We start from the raw sequence: 23,915 nt of genomic DNA on the forward strand, positions 1-23,915 counted from the left end.
AGGGAGTGAAATTGATTGCTATTTGCCGCGAGTTCGTAAGTTACGCGATCGGAGCATTTTGTCCCTGCATGTTTTCGCATGAAGCTCCGAGATTATCTGTTATAGACTAATAACTGTACAACAGGCTGGCATTAGTGACAATGTTCAATTCACCGCGTTATAGTTCAGGCCCTCAATTTCATGAATGAACGTCTGAGTAAGTGAGTGAGTGAGTGAATGAATAAGGAATGAATGAATGAATGAATGAATCTATTAACGTTATAAAGGGTGCAATTAGATTAATTAAAGTCCATACAGTTTGATGTTCATAAATTCCGGCCTTTAGTCTTTCCTTTCAGGTAGGTGATTCATGGGTTCATTTGTGTACCAGCACATCAGCATGGACCTTGTTCTCTTGCATTTTTATCCACTTCGCAGCACTTTCTTCTGTCTTTTTTAATGTTTTTTGCACTAAATACAATGAAGCTGCTGCAAGTTTCCATTACATTTATTCCACAGAACAACACATTTGAATCTCCAGTAAAACAGGCATCTGTGAAGCCCTCTCAGCCATTTTGTGTGCTGGCGTGAAACAAAGCGCGTGATTGGCCAACTGGCAGACAACTCAATGTCAAACGTGCATTGATTGAAATATTAAAATCTCGACATATTGTTCGTTCTTCTCTAATTTAATTAAGTTGTGCATGTGTTGTTCATATCGAGTTTTAGGGGTCTGAAACACGTTTATATTTTTACACAATATGTGAACATATCATGTTGTTTTGAAAGCTCCTCGGCTCACAGGCTATTCTCTGTACGGTAACTATGGCAACGATGTCTTTGAGCATCTGGGCTTGTGTGGGTGATAAGCCAGTTTAGTTTTGAAGTATTGGGGGGGGGGGGGGGGGTATGTTATCCATTAAAAACGTGCGCTTAAACACGACGGAATGAAATGAGAAGCGCATACTTAGAAAGAAAAGCGAAATCTCTGACGAAGTGGAAAAGACGTGGGCGGTCCTGCGGCCCCCAATAGCCCCCAATGGGGGGGGGGGGGGGGGGGCCGCACACCCACAAACCACCCCCACACACAGAGTTGGAAAAGTGCATAAAGACCGTTCCCAACCGGTAGCCCCCCGGGGAGATTTGGGCGTTGAAGTCTGGTCCCTGCCGTCTTAAAATAGTGTATCTTGAAGTCGTCGAAGGCGGGTCCGTCTCGGCAACGCGGGGGGGGGGGGGGGGGGGGGGTTTGCGGTGCGGCATCACACACACGAAGCTTCGACACACACAGAGCCTTAAAAGTGTAAATGCCCGACCTCTTTTCCGTTTTTCTCTAATTTAATTAAGATGTGCAGGTGGTGTTCTTATAGAGGTTCAGTGGTGAAAATATTTTCACACACACAATATGGGAACATCTCATGTTGTTTTGAAGGCTCCTCGGCCCTCATCTGACTCTCTGTACTGTCACTATGGCAACGATGTCTATGAGCACTGGGCATTGTGACATCACACGATGGAACGTTCACCATTGGCTGGGGCTCCTGCTTTGGCATATGTAAATGGCTCCATTCCGATTGGGCATCTGTGAGCATTGGGCATTGTGACATCACACGATGGAACGTTCAGCAGGGGCTGGTGCTGGTGAGGCTTGTGTGGGTGAGAAGCCAGTTTAGTTTTGAGATTTTTGGGGGGGGGGGGGGGGGGGGTGGGTAAGGTCTTGATTTAAAACGTGCGCTTAAACACGACGGAATGGAATGAGAAGCGCATACTTAGAAAGAAAAGCGAAATCTCTTCCGAAGTCGAAAAGACGCGGGCGGTACTGCGTCCGGTTTCGGAGTTGCGGAGAATCACAGGGAGCGCGCCAGCAAAGGGAGTGGGCCAGGGTGCCGGACGGACGGAGTTCCGTTTTGGAATCTGGGGCGAGAGTTTTATATATTATATGATATGATATGATAGATAGATAGATTGATAGATAATTGTCAACTAATTCCCAATAAACTATGTCCACTGCCTGACAATACAGAAACCCCTGGCTGATGTTACTTTCCTATCCAAGTGGGACAGGGTGGAAGGCGATGTGGAAGGTGAGGTCACTAACCACGGTTAGTTTTGCACTGAGCTGCCACAACAGAATCAGATTCAGAATCACACTTTATTCGGCAAGTATGTTTTGCAACATACGAGGAATTTCATTGGCCAGGTCAGTCATACAATTAAAAGTAACAGATCACTTCAAAAACACATTTTAACATGAACATAAACCACAGTGACTCCTACACATTCCTCACTGTGAAGGAAGGCGAAATAAAGTTCAAGTCCTTCCCTTAGTTCTTCCTCGGTCGTGGGCCTCGAGCCCCCGTTGACGGGACAACCTTGACTCCCGTAGCCGGCGGCATTCGGGCCCTCCGCGTCGAGGCGATCTGCTCCTGCATCAGGGGGATGTCAGCTCCCCCGCGCCGGGCGATCGAACCTCGCGTTGGGGCTGGACGAACCTTCTGCGGCGTTGGAGCTCCCGACTTGGCCTCACCCGAGACTGCAAGCTCTTGATGGTAAAGTCCGCAGTGGCTGCGGTGGCTGTGGTGGGAGCGATCCCAGGCAAGGGATCAGCTCCGATGTTAAGTCCACGCCCCGCAGTGGGGCTCACGACAGTCCGAGGAGGCTTCCAGCTCCATCGATGGAAGGTCGCAGAGCCCGGAGAATGTGATCCGAAAATTGATCACCTCCGGGAAGGTAAGAACCTGAAAAAAAGTTTCCCTTGATCCTCTCCCCCCACATAAAACAAACCGAAGAACATTAAAACAAAACTAAAAAATAACAAAAAAGAGTGAAAAGACGAACAGACTTCCGGCAGGGCAGCCATCGCCCCAGCACCCCTGGAGGTACATGGCGCAGGCCTCTGCTGTCCTGATTACCAGATACTGTGCTGTGTTTTTTGACAGATTCTCCACTTTAAGTCTCTATCTGCAATTCTACATTAAACCCTATGTGTATGGTAGCGGCACGGTGTATAAACTGCCACAGTTAATATATGACTTTCAGTTTGGATGGGTATGGAGCAAACGCTGGCAGATGGGACTAAATGGGCACTTTGGTCAGTACAGATGAGTTGGGCCATGGGGCCAGTTGTCCTGCTGTATGACTCAATTACTTGGATTAACAGCTGTGGAATTTAACCAGTGAATAATTTAGCATGTTGGTGGAAATATCACCACACGGTTGTTAAAAGGAAGACTATGTAATCTATCAGATTGTTTGAGAAATCCACCTGGTTCTCTACAGTTCTTTGGGGGATGAAATTTGCTGTCCTTACTCGGTCAGTTATAATGTGACTCCAGAACTATCTATATGGTTGAGTGTTAAATTCCGTCTGAAGCACTAGCTGTACCCACTAGCACTTAGTTCATTGCTAAGCTCAAATGCAGCGCCAGCAGAATCACTTAGCATCGGCCTAGGCACCAAACATGTCCAGTCAACTATGCAAAGTTCCACTGGGAACTGGTCTTTATTTAAGAGAGATAGTCCAAAGGCCAGTGAAGCAACTGTCTAATAGTCATGATAATAGCTCATGAACTAGCCATTTTGCCACCAGGAATAAAGGTAGTGGCTTCACAGGAACACCACTGCCTGCAACTTACTCCCCCGAGTAGCACAACATTCCGACGGAAATATATCCATATCCGGAAGTGGCGGCGCTGTTGAACGGCTGCGGCTCGCCTGCAATCCGTCTGTCTTTACTTTTTTTTTTTTTTTTCTGTCTTGTTTTAGTCAAATTTTAGTTATTAGGCTGTGTTATGTGTGGGGGGGGGGGGGGGGGGCTGAAACGTGGTTTTCTGTCTCTCCCTTCGGGGGAATGCGACTCTTCTTGTCGTATCCCCCCTTCTCTGCCTCCGTCTGCGCTGAGGCCTAATGGCGGAGCTGGCGGCCTCCAACTGCGACCGACCTCGAGGCTAAGGAAACAGAGCCAGCCAGGACTCACCAGCGCGAGGCTGGCCGTCTTCGAGCTGCGGCGGCGGCGTTCTGGCATTCCAGTGGCAGCGGCACGACTCGGGGCTGAGACGGCGCTCCGGTGAGGGCGGCCCGGCGTGGGGCTGAGACGGTGCTCCGGTGGCTGAGTCGGCGGCGACCTGAATCCGGGGATCGGCTGCGGGCCAGTGGACGACATCGTCGGGAGCTCGCAGGTCACAGGCTGGTGCCTGTTTTCCGGAGCTCCCGCGGCAACAGCTGCGTCCGCAGGACTGGAGGGCGGCAGCTTCGACCACCCCGGGCCGCGGAGCTTGAAATGGCCCGTTCGCGGAGCTCGGTTGAGCCGCGGGACTGACTACCATCGCCCGGTGGGGTATCGCCTCAGCGCAGAGGGAGAATGAGGAAGGAAGAGACAGTAACTTTAAGATTTTGCCTCCATCACAGTGAGGAGGTGCCTGGTGAACTCACTGTGGTGGATGTTAATTTGTGTTTATTGTGTGTTTTGTTGTTTATTATTATATATATGGCTGCAGGCAACGACATTTCGTTCAGACCGAAAGGTCTGAATGACAAATAAAGGATCTAATCTAATATAATCTAATCTAAATCATATATCCCTGGTCCTTCCTTGTTACTGAGTCTAATCCTCTGCAAGATCACTGTGGGTGTAACTTCACCAAAGGTAACTTCACTGTGCAGGCAAATGGGGTTTATTTCATTTGGTGCTATGGTTGGCACAGATATTGAGGGCCGAAGGGCCCGTTCTTGTTGATGGGTACTGTTCTATGTTCTTAAAAGGTCGGCATTGATTCAAGAAAGCAGCCCAGCACTACCATCGCAAGAACAAGTAGAGATGATGTTCAGTAAATGCTGGCCTTGCCGCTGATGCTGAGATCCAGAAAATGAATAAAGAAAATACCTCAGTGCGAGTCCAGTCTTTCATTCATGGCCAGTAATCTACAATATATGTAAACCACCTGATTCCAGCTCGTGACTCACTCTTATACTATCTATTATGCCAGATATTAACTGAGTAAATTCCCAATAGAAAAAGAGAGATAGAAATACAGAAAACAGAGCAGGCTATATGGAGCAAAACAAAGACCAGAACAAAATGACACTGGAAAAAGATAACAAGGTAGCAGTAGAAAGAAGAGCTGACTTTCATCTCTGTATGGTGGGAGACAGTCTAACTTGGTTTGCTCTTATTCAAGGAATCATATTGCAATTTAAAAGTCTGCTATACAGTGACAGGGAAAAGAGATGGTTAGATGGAAAGTTCATTTAAAATATCTACTTTGGCTACATTTCTGGGCCCAGCACATTGATGCAATCTCAAAGAGACCTCGTCAATGTCTCTGCTTTCTTCTTCAGACTGAACCAGAAATATCACCCATCCATGTTCTCCGGGATACTGCCAACACTTTGTGTCTTTTTCTGTAAACCAGCATCTGCAGTTTCTTGTTTCTTCATTCTTCTCTACTTAGCAGATTGAGGAGATTTGGCAGGTCGACGAATACTCTACTAAATTTCTACAGGTGTACAGGTGAAGAGGAATATTGTATTGAACTTCTGCAGGTGTACAGTAGAGAATACACTGACTGGTGGCATCATGTTCTAGTTTGGCAACTTGAGCGTCCAGCAAAGAAGGTGATTTAACAGAGCGGTAGACATTGCCTGGTCCATTACAGATACTGATCTCCTCATCATTGAAGGGCTCTACAAGAAGTGCTGCCTCAAAAACCCACACCACCCTGGCCTCACTCTCATTTTGTTACTACCATCGGGAAGAAGGTACAGCAGTCTGAATACCCTTAACCACCAGGTTCAAGAATAGTTTCTTCCCAGCAACCATCAAGCTCTTAAACACAGCATTACTCTAACCTCAGCAACTATAAAGTTCTATGGACAGTGAATTTGGTTGCACAACAGAATCTGCTGTTTGCACTATTACGGCTACCTAATTTTACAGCTATTAAATTATTGATTTTTTAAATTATCATATTTTCATCTGTTTGTATTGCATTTACGGACCTGCTAAGCTGCAGCAGGTAAGAATTTCATCATTCCATTGTTGGTACAAATGACAATTAAACACTCTTGCTTCATAAAATATTTGTTTTTAAAGAAAATGTATTAAAATATTTAATAAGAGCAAATTTCTGTATGAAATGTAATCTTGTATGAATGCAACTCTTGGGAAATTTATCTACACTTAAAATCATTGCTGCTTTGGAATGCACATTCAGACAAAAGCATATATCCTGAGGTCTTAAAACCCACGAGGCTGAATAAATTAAAAAAGTAGTTTTACTAACAAACTGTCCGAATAAAGCCTTACAGTATTGGCTTGTGACTAATGCAAAGAACGCAGAACAACCAATAATGTCGCTCAGTGATCTCATCAAATGCCAATTGTCACTGCGGACTTCTGACCTCTGATTCCGCCTTTTAAGGTCACTCTCTAACCTCTGACCTTCTCCCCTATATATTACTGATCGCTGGCAGGTTGCTTCTGACAGTCAAAATGAAGGGACTGGTCTCATTCAGTATCTTCCTCTCTCTTCTGATCTTTGTGACACCAGGTAAGTTCTTCTTTATTTAACTGGTGGTTGGCTGACAGCATTACCTGGGCTAACGTATTATTTTAGAACTGTAACTCTCTGCATGGTATCTACAAACTAGGAACATTAAAGCTGAATGAACGGTCCGGATTCAATCTCTAACCAGTGGAGCAGAAAGCAGCAGCTGCAATTATAAGCTTGCAACCAACTGTTCCTGTGAAAATATATCGCGAGGGTTCGCTGAAACCTTTGAAGTCTGAGCTCATAATTTGGGATTTATAAACCTTTTTTTTGTTGTGCTCTCCAATTTTTGCTTTCTCAAAGAGTGTCAGGTTGCAAAGCCATGAACCGAGAGTTTGCAAAAGTGATTAATCAAAGTGACTAACTGATTACATAATAGAATTTAATTCTCTGCATTAAACATAAAAGTGACTTTTCTGGCGGGTTGATGGACGGAGATGGAGGAGAAGATACCCTTGTGTGCCCTTGGGTTAATTTGATCTAGACATTTTGCTGTGGCTCATGTTCGAGTATTCTGGGTGGGTGTAAAGGAACTAAGTATGGAAATGGCTTTGTAACTGGACACCAGCCTGGCTGATTGCCATGCTATGCCATCAGCAGTTGTTGGCTTTATGTGCTATCACACAGGAGATTTATCCCAGCTTCTTGACCATTTAAGGAGATCTTTTATTTTTTGAGAGAATTGAGATGTTTGAACAACTGAATCCAGCATTGCCTCCTCAAATACACCTGAAAACCCCCATATTCAGAAATATGCAGAATATGAAACTTTGTTCTTAAAGAAATTGTGGTTTTTAGTCATTTATTTATACCTTTCTCCATGTAACTATCTTGGAAGTTACAGAATAGAGTTGATGTGAAAGTCCAACCTCCCCAACACCTGCTTCATTCCATTGCCTTTTTCTAGAATATCCATAACAGCTAACAAGTATGGTCACTGTTGGATGTATTAAATGCAGAAGCAATGTGTATTTGCAAACAATGATGTGATGATAAATCATCTAATCCATTTTTGTAGGACTTGGTTTAGAGATAAACATTGGTCTTTAAACCAAGAAAATTCATCTTCTTTGAAGAGTGACCAGGACCTTAGCTTATTGCCTGACAGCATCTCCAGAAGTATGCACTCTCTCAGCTTAGCATTGAAGTATTTGCCAGTTATGGTCTCAGTCTGTAAAGCAGGGATGTTAGCTTTAGATTTCCAAAGATACAGGAAACCAATAAACTGTCAAGCAAACAGCTGAGATAACAGCTGCAAAATGTAGCCAAATTAATTTAAAACAAATCAACTTAGGTTGTATTTCTTGCCTTGTACTATGAATAATGAGTGTTGATGCTTATTTAGTAGTTGGTGGGCTCAGCACACTGTAGTGAAGGTCTAAGTTGCTTTTGATGCTATCACATCCTATGCATGTTTCATTGACTGAGTATTGCCCATGTAATTTATTGAAATGCACTTCATGCAAGATTGCAGAATGGTAGCCTTGAATAGTTGGATGGCTTTCTTTCCTATTTAGCAATAAACTAAACTAAACAAAACTAAACTAAATAACTCTTCATTCCAAGACATCCTACAACTTGGTCTCAATCCTTCAGATGCAGAATGGGCCTCATTTTTTTCCATTATTTTTAAACCAAAGCAGACTTCAATCAGAGAAGAAGTCAACAAACCCTTTAACACATAATTGGCAACCTGCTTCTGGAAATCTGTTTCAATAAAGCTGTCTTGCAACTTGGGATGTGAAGGCTTTGATGAACTAACAACAGAGCTAACTTCACACAAGGTAGACACAAAATACTGGAGTAACTCAGCGGGACAGGCAGCATCTCTGGAGAGAAGGGATGGGTGATGTTTCGGGTCGAGACCGTTCTTCAGACTGGGGAGTGGGCGGTACAGAGTTAAAATGTAGTCGGAGACAGTACAACTGGTTAGAGAACTGGGAAGGTGGAGGGGATGGGGAGGGAAAGCAAGGGCTACTTGGAGTTAGAGAAGTCAATGTTCATACCGCTGGGGTGTAAGCTACCCAATAGCTTTAGACAAACACTGTTTCCAGCCCCATCCAAGAGTTTTTATCTGGAATTCTGGGGAGAACATTGTGGTTCTCTGCTCCCATCATAGAACCATTCTGGCTGGGTATTCAGCTGAAGGTTCCATGTAATAGCCCTCTCATATCTGTTCCTGCGGTCATTGGGCAAATGATTTCCTGCTGAGAGTGTATGTCACAGTGGATCAATCTTGGAGATATATATATATCCAGCAACCTTTGGGGTCACATCTGTTCTTGCAGCAGCAGTACTGGTCTTTGATTATGAATTGTTTGGGTGCTTTGTATCCACTGGAATCGGCTTGAAGGATTCCAAAGTTCCACTGATCTGTATCAGACAGAAATCTAGAGGTGGTGTCAAGGGTGCAGCAATGCAAAATGAATCAAGTTCAAAGGAAAAACAAGACAAAGAACATAGAACCATACAGGAACAGGCCCTTTGACCCACAATGTTCAGGCTGAACATGATGCAAAGTTAAACCAATCTCCTCTCCTGACTAAGAAAATATTTCATTCGGCCCTGATTAACCATGCTGTCTAGCTGTCCGAGAGTCATCTACTGATCAATTCCCATATATTATTTTCAAATATCCATTCATTTCTTAATTAAAAGACAGCACATACTTTGCCTCCCATGAAGCTTCTGTTGGACATCCAACACCTAACGCTGTATGAGAAAAAATAATACCCCTACTCTTCTTTGTTCGAACAATGCCTAATCGATAATATCATTCTGATTTCTTCTAGTTACTAACCATTATATAAAACAGAAAAATTGGCTGGTCTGAATGAAATGTCTTCCATCCATGTTAAGAGCAGCTCGAGAGCAAGTCAAGGAACCACTGACCATCATTGTTCCTTTGCTCCATAGATGCTGCCTCACCTGCTGAGTTTCACCAGCATTTTTGTCTGCCTTCGATTTTTCCAGCATCTGCAGTACTTTCTTAAACACATTATTGTTGAACAGTCTGGCTGCTGTGATCAGTGGACTGGAAGAATGCTAATGTAGAACACTGTATAGAATAGCATAGATTTATCGATGATAATTAGCACAGATGTGTCAAACTCATTTGTGTGAATTTTTCGAGAAGCAGTAAGGAGCGTTAATGAAGGTAACATATTTGGTGTGGCTAGGATGGAACATAGAACAACACAAGAACATGCCCTTTGACCCACAATGTTGGTGACAAATGTGTTGCCAAGTTAAACTAATCTCTGCCTGTAAGTTATCCATATATTTCCATTCCCTGCATATCCATGTGCTCATCCAAAAGCCTCTTATCTGTCACTATCGTGTCTGCATCCACCACCACCCCTTGCAGCACGTTCCAGGCACCCAACACCCTCTGTGTAAAAGAAACTTACCTCGCACATCTCCTTTTAAAGTTTTTCCCGTCACTTTAAAGCTAAGCCCTCTAATCTTTGTCATTCCAACGTAGGCGAAAAGTTCTGACTGTCTACCTTATCTATGCCTCTCATAACTTCAATCTGGACTTTATAGCAAGTGTACACACCTGGACATTTGGACAGAAAAATATAAAGCCATACATCCAAGATCGACAGTGATTGAAAACAAAGGAAGTTTGGTGATCTGTTTGCATGCCTCGGTGTTGGGTTCATTACTTTTTAAGATGCATCAATGATTTTTATTTGAATGTGAAATCCATGGTTAAATTGTTTTCAGATATTGGTTGATAGTGAGAAGGAAAGCTGTACACTGCTAGAAGATATCAATGAATTGGTCAGATGGGCATTCAAGTGGAATTTGATCTGTAGACATGTGAGGTGATGTAATGGGGATCAAGAGTGTTTAACTGTCATGTGAAATTCTTACTGCAGTTTCACAGGCCTATTAACGCAATAACATGCAAATAAATCTACGACAAGCAATAATACCATAAATTAATAATCAGTAATACCAGGTTTCCAGACTATAATAGTGCAAAATTCAAGTATGTAGTGCAACCAAAACAAAGCCCATAGGATGGCAAACAAGGCAAGATAAAGAGAAATGTGTGCCCTGGAATACATATCCGCAGATCTCTGCTGATGTAAGGACATGTGGATAAGGTGGTAAATATGGGTTATGGTCTTGAATTGGTCAAGGAATTCAAGGGCATATAGATTAGGCTGGAGCTGTATTAAACACCAGCAAGGCCACATCTACAGAAGTGCAAAGGTTCTCGTCACCACATTTCAGGAAGAGTCTGGTATCACCAGTGAGGGTGCCATGGAAATTATTGACAATGTGCCAGAGCTAGAGAAGATTGTCTAAGCTGATTGACACAAAGTGATGGAATAACTCAGTGAGTCAAGCAGCATTTCTGGAGAAAATTAATAGGAGACATTTTGGGTTGGGACCCTTCCTCAGAATGAAGAAGGTCTAGGGTAATGCTGTTTTCAGTATAATAATTGAAGTGCTGTGACTTATCAAGATAATAAATTGTTTTCGCACAGAGATATACTTTTGAAGTTTAGTAACTGTTGATAAAAATAAAAATAAAATTCCAGTAAGTATGAAAGAGGCCAAAAATGCATGGGAATAAATTTATTTAAGAAGAAGGAGGTTATAAATTGTCCAAAACCAAGGGAAAGTTCTGAGAGTGGATCCTGCAATCAGATACATTCTTAACTGGTCGCTGGTTTATATACAATTTTTTTCTTGTTATTGGAACTGTCACAAGTCAGGCTGGGGGAAGCAGTTCATGCCTGAGTCATCTTTTTAGAGACTCTGAAAGTTAAAGTGAGTCAGAACTGACCGCGACTCCAGTCTGTCTGATTCGATGCCTTGTTGATGTTCAGCCAACAAGGGGAGCTCTGGCTCCAATTTGCACAGCTCAATGATTGTGGTGAGAGAAACATTTTTTATTCTCTTTGCACAAGACTTTCTGTTGCTTTTTGTGCAAACATGGTTAAGCAAACAGGACACATTATTTCCCAGAGAGAAAATGGAAGTGAGCCTCCTGCTCAAAAGCACAAGAAAATAGCAGGAGGAGGCCACTTAGCCCCTCAAACATGCCCTACATTCAAAATGACTGATCTGCCCCATGCCTCATCTCTTCTAGGCTAGTTCCCTCTATTATATAACACATAGAACAGTGCAGCACAGGAACAGATCCTTCGGCCCATATTACCAAATGAAACTAACACCTTCTGCCTGTATGTTAACTATATCCCTCGTTTTCTGCATGTTCATATGCCTTCAAAGTACCTTTTAAAAACCACTGTCCTGAGTGCTCTACCATCCCTGGCAGTGCATTCCATGCACCCACCACCTTTATGTGTAAAAAACTACTTGCCTTGCATAGCTCCTTTAATCTTTATCTCTCTGCCCTTAAAATATGCCATCTAGTATTTCCAACCTAGGGGAAAAGCTCTGACTGCCTATCCCAGCTATGATCTCATAACTTTATATATTTCTTTCAGGTCTTCCCTCAGCCTTCATGCTCCAGAGGAAACAATCCAAGTTTCTCCTACCTCTACGTATAGCTAATATCCTCCAATCCAGGCATCATCCTGGTAAATTTCTGTGCCCTCTCTGAAGCCACCACGTCCTCCTGGGTGTGGAGGGTGCAATGGACAACCAGAATCACACACAATACTCCAAACGTAGCCTAACTAAAATGTTATAAAGCTGCAACATGATTTCCTGACTCTTATACCCAATGCCCAGACAGATGAAGGTAAACAAACCATATGCCTTCTTTACTACTTTTGTTGCCACTTTCAGGGAGCAATGGACTTGGACCCCTAGATCCCTCTGTACATCTATACAGTTAAGGGTCCTGCCATTTACCGCATACTTTTCCTTTTTCATTTGACCTCCCAAAGTGCAACACCTCACAATTCCTCAATTCCCTGATATTTCTGAAACTTATCAATGTTGTCATTGTACCTGCCTCAATGATTGCCTCTGGCAGCTTGTTGCATATACCTGCCACCCACTGAGTGAAAAAGATGCCCCTTAGGTTCCTAGTAAATCTTTCTCCTCTCACCTATGCCTTCTAATTCTAGATTCCCCTACCCTGGGAAAAAGTGTGCATTCACCTCTGTAAGATCACCCCTCAGCTCCTGCCCCCCCAAGGCCTGCCCAATCTCCCTATAGCTCAGGCTCTCGAGTCTTGGCAACAACTTTGTAGGTGTTCTCTACATTCTTTTCAGCTTAATGGCATCTCTGCTATAGCAGAGTGACCAAAATTGAATAAAACATTTGTACAACTGTAACATAATGTCTCAACTTCTACACTCAATTCCCTGACTGATGAAGGCCAATTTGCCTATCTCACCATGCTCTCTATCTACGACACCACTTTCAGGGAACTATGTACTTGTTTTTCTAGATATCTCTGCTGTACAATGTTCCCAGGGCCCTACCATTCATGTAATATAGATAGAACATAAAAAGGTATCACACAGGAACAGGGTCTTCAGCCCTTAATATCTGTGTTGAACACGATGCCAAGGTAAACTAATCTCATCTGCTTGCATGTGATGCACATCTTTCCATTCCCTGCATGTCCATGTGCCTATCTAAAAGGGTCACAAATGCCACTATTATCTCCGCCTTTACAGTTACTCCTGGCAGGATTCAGGATAAATCGGTTTGCTCTATAGAGAGCCAGCCATGTGTTGTTGCTCTTCTGTGCAGCAGTGACTCTAACATGTTAGCAATAGTAACAATAAAAATTCCGTTCTACTGTGACTTTTACTCTTTCTTTTTAATGATGAAAAATACAGGAGGGCAAGGTGCAGCATAATTATGGGTTACAGTGCTATAATGACTGGTATTGAATTAACAATCCAGGATCCATTGAGTGCAGATTCCACCATGGGTTCTGGATGGAATTTAAATTGTTAATTAAATAGATCTGGTATCTAAAAATAAAATCCAGAGCCCTCTGAATGACAAACAAGATTAAGAACATGATGAAACAAAGAAAGGTGCATGGAATATGTCAACCAGATAATTCACGTGTGAATCAGACTGTAAATTATAAACTGAGACAAAGATGAAAAGGAAAGCAAAATGTGCAAGGAGAGACAATGAGAATCGAATAGCAATTAATATAAACGAAGAAAGTATGAGGCCTCCACAGGCATGTAAATAGCATGTGAGTGGGACCAATAGGGGAGCAAGAGAGACGTCTGAGTCAAGAAAGAGATCAGGACAGAAACATTTGAGGGGTATTTTATATCTGAGAATGAAACCGATGAATTAATAGAAGACAAGGTAAGTAGATGGATGGGATAAAATTAATTGGAAGGCTGGTATTGGAAAAGCTGGCTGAGTTTCAAATAACAGTCCAGATAGGATGGCTGCAGATATTGTCATAATCTTCAACCCACCCTAGATAGATGGGAAATGCCAGAATCCTGGAAAATGACAACTGTGACACCTTTGTTTGAAAAATGGCGTGAAGATGTGTCTGGCAGGTAAAATTAGAGCAGTTTAATCTTAGTTTTGGAAACTATAATCAGTGGGGGGGGAATTGGCTTGAGAAGAAGACTTGAAAAGGTTTGATTTAATAAAGAAAAGTCGTCAGAGATTTACAAAAAACAAATCATGTTTGACTAATTTAATTCAACCCTTTGATCAAAGAAGATTGGGAAGCACAGTGGCACAGTCAGTGACCCAGGTTCAATCCTGACCTACAATGCTGTCTATGTGGGTTGCATGTGCTCCCTTTAACCACAATGGTCTCACTGGGTGCTCTGGTTTTATCTTATATTGCAAAAGTATGTGGGCTGATAAATGAATTGGCCCATGTAAATTACCCCTACTGTGTAGGTGTTGGAAAAATGTCAGGGACCTGATGGGAATGTGGGAGAATAAAATGGGATTAGTGTTCATGGAAGCTCAATGATCTGCATGGACATGGTGGGCTAAAGGGCCTGTTTCCATTCTATATGACTTCATGTGAAGTTAATGAAGAAATTACAACAGATATTGTTATCAGTAATCTGAAAATCCACGTTAAGATGATAGAATCAGTTAGAACTTTAAAAAGAGAATATTTGGACAGGGAAATTTTGCAAAGTTGTGGGAAAAGTGCAGGGGAATGTGATTAGGATAGCGTGGATTGCTCTACAAATAACCACCAAGGTGTGGTTGTTCTGTGCAGTAATGATTATTACTTGTTAGCAAAAATGACCACAATAACTACCAGATTGTCATCAAAATCTAGCTGTTTAGTCAAAGTTCCTTTTGGAAGGGAGTCTGTCCTCTATATCTGGGGCAGGTCATCTCAATGCAGGTCATCCCAAAAAGGACAGACCAATTTATGTGACTGGCGCTCCTGCCTCTGGATTCAATAACCACCACAGGATGGATCCGTTACTGGCATTCCGTGGCTGGGATCTGCGGGAAGTACTCCTTGGTGGCGGTTGTTTTAGAGCTGTGACTTCAAACCCAACACATTGCAAAAATGGCACAGAAAGCTGTTCAGTTCAAGGGCTATTGGAGCTAGTCTGGCCAACCACACCCATGGTTTGTAAATGAAAAAGAACACGTTGGGTTCTGCGGTTCAGGGCCAGAGGATGCCAGTGATAAGTGAGTGGATATTGAATCAAGTACAAGGAGTGGCAATCACTGACCTGCTCAGTCCTTGTGGTTACATTTCTTGAATGTTGTTGCATCTGCCCCATCCAGTCAAACATTCTGTAAACTGCAACCTTATGGATAATGGAGAGTTAAAATCCAAATGATGAGTCACCAATCTTTTCCTCATTTGATTCCACTTGCAACTACTATGTTGGTAATAGGCCACCTCAGGAAACTGAAAAAACTGGCGTTGAGAACCAGAGCCTAGTACAGTGAACTTACATATTACACATTGCAGCATCCCAGATCACCAATTTACTTCACATGGAGGGAGCATGGATATACCATTTCAAAATTAAACGGCAACTCATTTTTTATGTTATATCGCAGTGTTAAGGTACAATCTGGTAATAATCTGACACGTTATACCAACTTCTACCGATACCGTTGATTATAACTCTTGCTCTCAGATTGTAACTGACTTATTACAGTTCTTGTCTTCTTCTTCTTCTTCTTGCATATGTTGTGCACAGCATAAAGTTGGAGGACAACTTGTTCTATTTGATCTTATTTGATTGTGCACGCCGGGTTGATTGCATTCGGCGAAACATGGCGGACCACGTGAAGGTTACAATCTTCCACCCCACAGTTCTTGTAGACACAAGGAACTGCAGATGCTGGAACCTTATTTAGAGCACCAAGTGCTGGAGCAACGCTTGTAAGTGTCCCGACCTGAAATGTTACCTATACATGGCCTCCAGAGATACTGCCTGACCCACTGAGTTACTCCAGCACTCGTGATTTGGGCATGCTAGACTTCCACAAGCTTATAAATTTACATCTTGCAGATGTAAAATTTAAAGCTTGTAGATTTATCTTGTATGCATCATCACCATTATCTATAAATCTTTTCTTGTGAATTCTCATACTGTGCATCGGACCCTTGTACATTCTTGTACGTTTTCATACTGTGCGTGGTGAGTGTGGTGTTACTAGAGCATAATTGATTTGAGCCAGTCGTGGTTTTGATTTTTTTCTATGTACTTAATAAGACATTAAAAGTAAGCGGCTAACTACCTGGGAAACACAGCTACCTAGGTCAGCAGAGAAACAACTAAGTCACCATATCCAACGCCTGGAGGGCGTTACATTACCTCTGCTGCCTCAAACGCAAGAAGAAGACCATATCTAATTACAATGAAAAGGACATCCCTTTCCTACCACTTGGCCGACACACTCAATTGCCATTTGTTATATTCCGGATGGCAGAATGAATAACAACTTACGCGCAGGTTGCCTGGATCACGAGAAAGATTTATTACCCAACATTCCCTGCTTATAATAATAATAATAATACATTTTATTTATGGGCGCCTTTCAAGAGTCTCAAGGACACCTTACAAAAATTGAGCATGTAGAGGAAAAACATGTAAGGGGAATGAAATAAATAGTAGAGACATGACTAGTACACAAAGTAAAGACAGAATTCAATACAAAACACAGTATGAGGCAATTAATGCACAGATGAAAAGGGACGGGGACGTGGGGCTAAGGATAGGCAGAGGTGAAGAGATGGGTCTTGAGGCGGGACTGGAAGATGGTGAGGGACACGGAATTGCGGATCAGTTGGGGGAGGGAGTTCCAGAGCCTGGGAGCTGCCCTGGAGAAGGCTCTGTCCCCAAAACTGCAGAGGTTGGACTTGTGGATGGAGAGGAGACCGGCTGATGTGGATCTGAGGGACCGTGAGGGTTGGTAGGGGAAGAGGAGGTCAAGGAGATATAGACAACACCAACTCATTAACCTATTCATGAATATGTATGAATACATTAAACTGCTCTCTTTTTTTAAAGTATTAAATCTAAGTACTCAGTTACAATTTTGTTGTTGTGATACTTGATTTAAACCAGTATTTATGAAATCTTAAATGATATACATAATAAATGTAATTTACATATCTACACATTTTTGTTTTACCTATACAGTGAGTTACTTAATTTACAAACCTAATCTGACTACTGGTTTACGGATCCTGCCTGATCGTCTAACAGGAACAGGTGTAACAGGTTTAGGTGGGCGGTGCGACTCACGTCGCAGCGGCCTCTGCAGTCCGTCTGTCTTTTTATTATTTTTTGTCTCGTTTGAATGCAGTTTTTATTATTATTTTTTGTGTATGTGTGTGGGTATGTGTGTGGGGGGCGGGGGGTGGGGGAAACTTTTAAAATCTATCCCCTGCACGGAGAACCCAACCTTTTCTCTGTTGGGTCTCCGTTGTCGTTGGGGCCTAGCACCGTGGAGCGGCCTCCAGCAGGAACGACCTGGGCCTCCAGTCACGGAACTGCGGACCTACTCACCATCGTGGAGCTGGCCGAGTTCGGAGGGTGGAGCTGTGGTGGCGCTCGACTGCGACCTGACCCCGGAGATTCGGAGGCTTACCGCAGGTCTGGTGGACAGTGACACCGGGAGCCCGCGGGTCCCTGCTGGGAGACCGCTTTTCGGGGCTTCCGCAAAGGCGACTTCACCCGCCCGAGTTGCGGGGTTGAAGAGTACCTGGAGTGGGGCCTTACATCATCGCCCGGCGCGGCTTGGAATGGCTGTGGGACTTTGCTAGCGCTCGCCGGGGCCTCCAACAACAAGACCCGGCGCGTGGCCTTGCATCACCCGGCGCGGCGTTAATGCCCGCGGGACAATTACCATCGCCCGCCGGGGGCTTTGACTCTGACATCTGGAGGGGAATGGGGAGTGCAGGGGAGAGATAAGTTTTTGCCTTCCATCACAGCGAGGAGGAGATGCGCTGTAATGGATGTTTGTGTAAATTGTGTTGTGTCTTGGTTCTTTCTTGTGTGTATGACTGCAGAAACAACATTTCGTTTGAACCTCAATGGGGTTCAAATGTCAAATAAATTGTATTGTATTGTATATTGTATTGTAGGTGTTGACTCAACTGTAGGCTTGTTTGGCACTGTTTTGGTACCCTGACTTTGACCAGAGGAATCTGTTTCTTTGTCTGTACTAACTGAACTTTGTGTTTCAATCACAGTGGTCTCTTCCAACTCACTTTCAGATGAAAACTCGGGGATTAGGACTTCATGCTCAGTTTTTGGTTCATCTTTGGCTGGAATCATTTGATCACCATGAACACTTTTGATCCTATTTCCAACTTCAACTAAGTATCTTTTTGTTCCACACACTTCCACTATTTTCCCAACATCCCATTTGTCTCGACTGGACTTGTTGGGAGGACTAAGAACACGAACTTGCTCATCTGGCTTGAAGTACCTCTCCTTTTTGTGGGAGTCAAAATGGCGTTTTTGACTTAATTGTTTTTGCTCAACTCTCAAAGCCAAATTGGGTTGAACTAGACTTGGGCGTATTCTTAGCCTTCTCTTCATCGACAGTTCTGTAGGTCAGTAACCTGTTGTTGTGTGTTGTGTGGTTCTGTACTTCAGCAAGAAACTAGCCAAACGATGTTTCATGCTGAGCTTTGAACTATCCTGCAAAACCTGTTTCTTGAGAGCATCTTTGACTATTCTAACAGACCTTTCCTCTGTCCCGTTGGAGGCTGCATGGTATGGGGGAACAAGTGTGTTTTACACCATTCCGCTGCATGAACTCTTTGAACCATTCTGAACAAAACTGAGGCCCGTTATCAGAAACAAGTTCTTCCTGTAAACCATGGCATGCAAAAATGGATCTCAACTCATCTATGGTACACTCAGTAGTAGTGCTTGACTCCATATGCTTAACCTCAATCCATTTGGAATGACTATCTATTAGTACCAGAAAGTGATCATCACAAAATCTACCTGAACTCTCTGAAAAGGTCTACTTGGCCATGACCAGGGTTGCAGTGGTGTTTTTGGTGGTTTATTCCGGCAATTTTGGCAGACGCTACATTTGCTCACCAGTGACTCGATGTCACTGTCATTACCAGGCCAATACACAAAACTTTTGGCAATTGATTTCATGCTTACTATGCCAGGATGTTCGGCATGAAGTTCATTCATAATTTTGTTTCTCAAAGACTCTGGTACAACCACTTTGTAACCCCACTTGATGCATCCCTGCTCACATAATAATTCATGGTGTCGATTATGGAAAAGCTTCAGCTCTGAGTTCAGAACTGAGTTCAATCCACTATCAATTTCAGTCCAACCATTCAATGTCTGTTCATAGACCCACTTCAGCACAGTGTCTTTCTCTGTTTCTGCTGCTATTTCTGTTGCAGTCACTGAAAAGTCTTCATCTACAACTTGCAGTGTGTAGATTGAGTTCTCACTTCCCACATTTGCAACTGCATTGCACTTGGAGCTTCTGTACTCAACCTTGTAGTCAAACTGGGACAGCAAAGTTGTTGCTAAATCTGGAATCATGCATAGAACTGCACCATCCGAAGGAATGATCGTAGCTCTGACACATTGTTGGGTTTTGGAGTATTCACTAATGCTTCCACTTTCGCCTTCACAGGGCAAAGTCCGTTGGCGTCTACTTTGAGTCCAAGGTAGACCACCTCTGACTGCGCAAATACACATTTACTTTGACGCAGTTTGACATTGTGGCAGTTCAGTCGTGTGAGAACTTGCTCGAGGATTTCCAGATGTTCTACCATGCCCTCTGTGAATATCAGTAGGTCATCCTGGTCGCACACACAATGCGGAATGCCTTGTAACATTTTGTCCATGACAGACTGGAAAATATTCGGGGAGGATTTCACACCATAGGGCATCTTTGTATATGAATACAAGCCCTATGTTTGTTGATAGTCAAGTACCGCTGACTTTCCTTGTCGACATTGAGTTGGGCGTAAGCGTGAGACAAATCCAGTTTAGTGAAGACCTAGTTCTGCGTACAGATCTTGTGAGGTTGGTAACGGATATTGTTCGTCATCAACGGCTTGGTTGATTGTGACTTTGTAGTCACCACATTGTCGAACAGTTTTGTCGGCCTTGGGTACGGCCACAATTGGCGTTGCCCAGTTACTCTGGTCTATCTTCACGAGTACTCCATTCTGCTCTAACCTGTCGAGTTCTTCATCCACTTGTTGCTTTAGTGCATATGGTACAGGTCTTGGTCGACAATACACAGGTCTCACATCTTGCTTAAGTCGAATGTGTGCAGAGTACCCTGTTATTCCCGTGTAACTGTCGGCAGAAATGTTTGCATGTTTGCTTATGACGTTTTCAAGATGTGATTTGGACAAATCGACGCTTAAAATGTTCTTCTAGTCTATTCCACTCTATTCTACTCAGCCAATCCTTTCCAAGGAGGGTTGGTTTATTTCTGTAGCTGGCCACTATGATGGGCAGTGTTACTGGCTGACCATTATGCTGAACTTTACAGTTCATTTGTCCACATGTCTCCAAAACTTCGCCGGAGTAGTTTCTCAGTTTGACCTTACTCTCAAATAATGGTGTCTGTGGGAACTTTGTTCCGTACAGGTCTTTGCTGATGACCGAACAATCTGCTGCCGTATCAATACACATATCGATTAACTGTTCATTTATCAATAGTTTAGTTCAAAAGTCCTTGCCTTGGCTGGTTGTAGGCTTATCGATGTTGGTTGCATAAATGGTGTACAACCCAAGTTTATTTCCATCTGGGTTCACCTCCAAGTTGTGAACTCATCTCTGGTGTTGTCGTTTGATTCCCGCAGATTGTTGGTTTCCTGTTTTAAGCTTGGCCCAATAAGCTGAGGTGATATGGCCTTTCTTCTGGCATTTATAGCACTTGGCCATTTTGAACTGACAAAATTGGGATGAGTGATTACCATTGCAACGATAACAACTGGCTGAACACGGCTCCCCGCCATACTTTGGTTTTGGTTTAGTGCCTCTTGGTTTGGCCATAGGCACTGCCTTGTGACTGTAAACGGCCACTGCAGTCCGTGGTGAATGAAACTCGCGAGCATTCTTTGATGCCATCTCCATTGTGGTGGCAATCTTGCATGCTTTCTCAAATGTAAGATCTGGAGTGTTCATGAGTTTGGACTGAATTCGTTCATCCATGAGACCACAAACAAATCTGTCGCATGGTGCGCGTCGGAGAAAGGTTCCAAAGTTACAGTGCAAACTTATGTACTCATTGATTATCTCATTCTGCTTCTGGTTTCTAGTGCCAAATTTATATCTTTCTGCAATCTCCAGAGGCTTTGGGTTGAAGTGCTCCTCCAACTTCTTCATAATGCCATTGAATGGCACGTCTTTTGCTTTTATGTGCGCAAGGAGATTCACAAGTGTGCCGTACACTTCAGGACCGATCTCCGTGAGCAAATTTGCTTTCATGCGTTTGCAAACGGCCTTATTTGTTTCAGTCACTATCTCTCCATTATGTTGTTTGCCGTGAAAAACATGTTTGCTCTCTCCATATAGGAGCTGAACGGCTCTCTACTCTTGTCAAGTGCCAAGGTTTCCGATGTAGCCCATGGACGCTGCCATCGTGTCCTTCTCTTTTTTTAAAGTCCGTTCAAAAACCCCAAATTCCTATCTGCTCTGGTGTAACAATTTAACTAAAACTTAGCTGTACAAAGGCTATTCAGTTTAAGGAACTTGACAAAAAAAAAACTCAGTCTAAAATGTTATACAATCCCAAGGACAACATCTTGTCAGGCTATCTCTATGAGACATAGAGATAGCCTGACAAACTCTTGCCGATTTGTACAGCTGCTGTTTTAAATACTACCTCATTCGTTTGATCGAGTCTTTTAAAGAGATTACTAAGAAGACTGATGCAGGTGGGGCAGTAGACATTGCTTATGTGGACATTAGTAACACATTTAAAAGGCATGATAGGCTGGTCCAGAAAGTTAAGGCACATGAGGTCTAAGGAGAGCTGGTTAATAGGATGTTGGCTTGATAATAGCAGGCACATTAACTCTGGCTATCAGGTGTGCTTTAATATTTTTGGCATTCTCTCTTTTAACATAGCTGTGAACAATAATGTTTAGAATGTACTCATCCCCCGTGGGATTCTGCATTTCTTCCACTCCTTGCTGGTGTTATCCTCTTGAGGCAAGTTGGGTCATGTATATGTCAATAGGGGGAGCCAATCCCCAGTAATATGCCCATACATGTAGGAAATCCCCAGAAGTGTGTTAACATGCGCAGGGATTTCCATAACGAGTATGCCAACGTTTGAAGGGATTGCCAGGAGTGTGTCAATATTTAATGGGGGGGGGGGGGGGGATCCTCTCAATCCAGTGTTTACATGCAATCCCCTACAAAGTATGTAAAAAACAATGCACAAAAAGGCAGGGGAATGGGATTTGGAAGAGAGAGCTCCAATTGAACATCCAGTGTATAAGACATAATTATAACTTGATTTCCCATGGGATTTCCTTACAATGAATTACTTTAGAATTGTAGATCCCACTGTAATATAGGAAAGACTGCAGCCAATGTGTAAATAGCAAACTCCCACAAAGAGCATTATGATAAATTTAAGCCAGGACAAATATGAAAGATCTCCTGCTCTGCTTTGAAATAATGCCACAGAATCTTGTTCATTCACCTTGCATATTAATCTGGTACATGCAAATGGGATCTCGGTTTAATATCTCACCTGAAGGATGACAGTATTTTTGAATAATCACTGTCACAATATTGCAGTTTAAATGCTGCTTTTCCATGTTTCAATTATATCATTAGGACAAGCTATTCTGATCACATTACCTTTTAAATCAAAACAACAGGTCTGCAAGGAGACACAAGAAATTACAGATGCTGGAACCTTGAGCAAAAAGGGTCCTGACCTGAAACATCGTCTGTCCATTTCTTCCACAGATACTGCCTGACCTGCTGAGTTCCTCCAGCCTTTTGTTTTTTTGCAAGTACTGCTGGATTAAAAAATAAATTTTAATTAACCGGAAGGACAAAATAATCTGTGAGCTGTACTTTTCATATCCCAAGAACATTACAAAAGCACTTCACAAACAATTAATTAATTATTAAATATTGGCTTATTAGTCACGTGCAACGAGATACAGTGAAAAACTTATTTTACGTATTATCCAAGTAAATCATACCATACATAAGCACATCAGATACTTCAAAAAAGAACAAAGTGCAGAATATAAGATGTAACAGCTTCAGAGAAAGTGCAGATTAAAAAAGTGTGAGGGCCACAATGAGGCACATTAGAAATTGATGAAGTTGATGAAGTCACGGTGGCGTAGCGGTAGAATTGCTGCCTTATAACGCCAGAGACCCGGGTTGAATCCTGACTATGGGTGCTTGTCTGTATGGAGTTTGCATGTTCTCCCTGCGACCACTTGGGTTTTCTCCGAGATCTTCGGTTTCCTCCCACGCTCTAAAGACGTCCAGGGTTGTAGGTTAATTGGCTTGGTATAAATGTAAATTGTCCCTAGTGTGTGTGGGATAGTGCGATAGTGCAGGATCGCTGGTTGGTGCAAACTCGGTGGGCCGAAGGGTCTGTTTCCACGCTGTATCTCTCAACTAAAACTAAAAGTCACAATTGTAATATAGGAAATGGTGCAATAAATGTATGTGCATCGAGGTCCCAGTAACAGTAATCTTTGTATCACTGAATTACAATAGTGTATTGAATCCACGCTGGCACTTTACAAAACAACCTATTTGCCCCATTCCCTTACAAATTTCAATCGCCCTGTTACTTTCCTTCTATTTCCTCTTTAAAAGTCCTGATGATTCTGTTTCTACCCCCTCAGTCAGTTCCACTTGACAAAGATCCTCTGCATCATTTTTTTTTCACATATCGTCCCTACATTTTTTGTCATCACTTTTAATCCATTTCCCTGGTCTTTTTATCTTATTTATCATGGTTATAGGTTCT

At 42.9% G+C, this 23,915-nt stretch overlaps 1 protein-coding gene across 3 annotated transcripts in view; it reads left to right on the forward strand.

The window, feature by feature from the left end:
- Positions 1–6,435: 6,435 nt before the first annotated feature.
- The window catches only part of srl (sarcalumenin), a 58,768-nt gene continuing 41,288 nt past the window's right edge, over positions 6,436–23,915 (forward strand). For all 3 annotated transcript variants that reach the window (XM_033040647.1, XM_033040648.1, XM_033040649.1), the window contains exon 1: positions 6,436–6,524. In XM_033040647.1, the coding sequence (XP_032896538.1) occupies positions 6,467–6,524 (58 nt within the window). In that variant the 5' untranslated portion in view covers positions 6,436–6,466. The remainder of the gene's footprint in view (positions 6,525–23,915) is intronic.

The sequence above is a fragment of the Amblyraja radiata genome, chromosome 22, assembly GCF_010909765.2.
Source record: "Amblyraja radiata isolate CabotCenter1 chromosome 22, sAmbRad1.1.pri, whole genome shotgun sequence".
NCBI lineage: Eukaryota > Metazoa > Chordata > Chondrichthyes > Rajiformes > Rajidae > Amblyraja > Amblyraja radiata.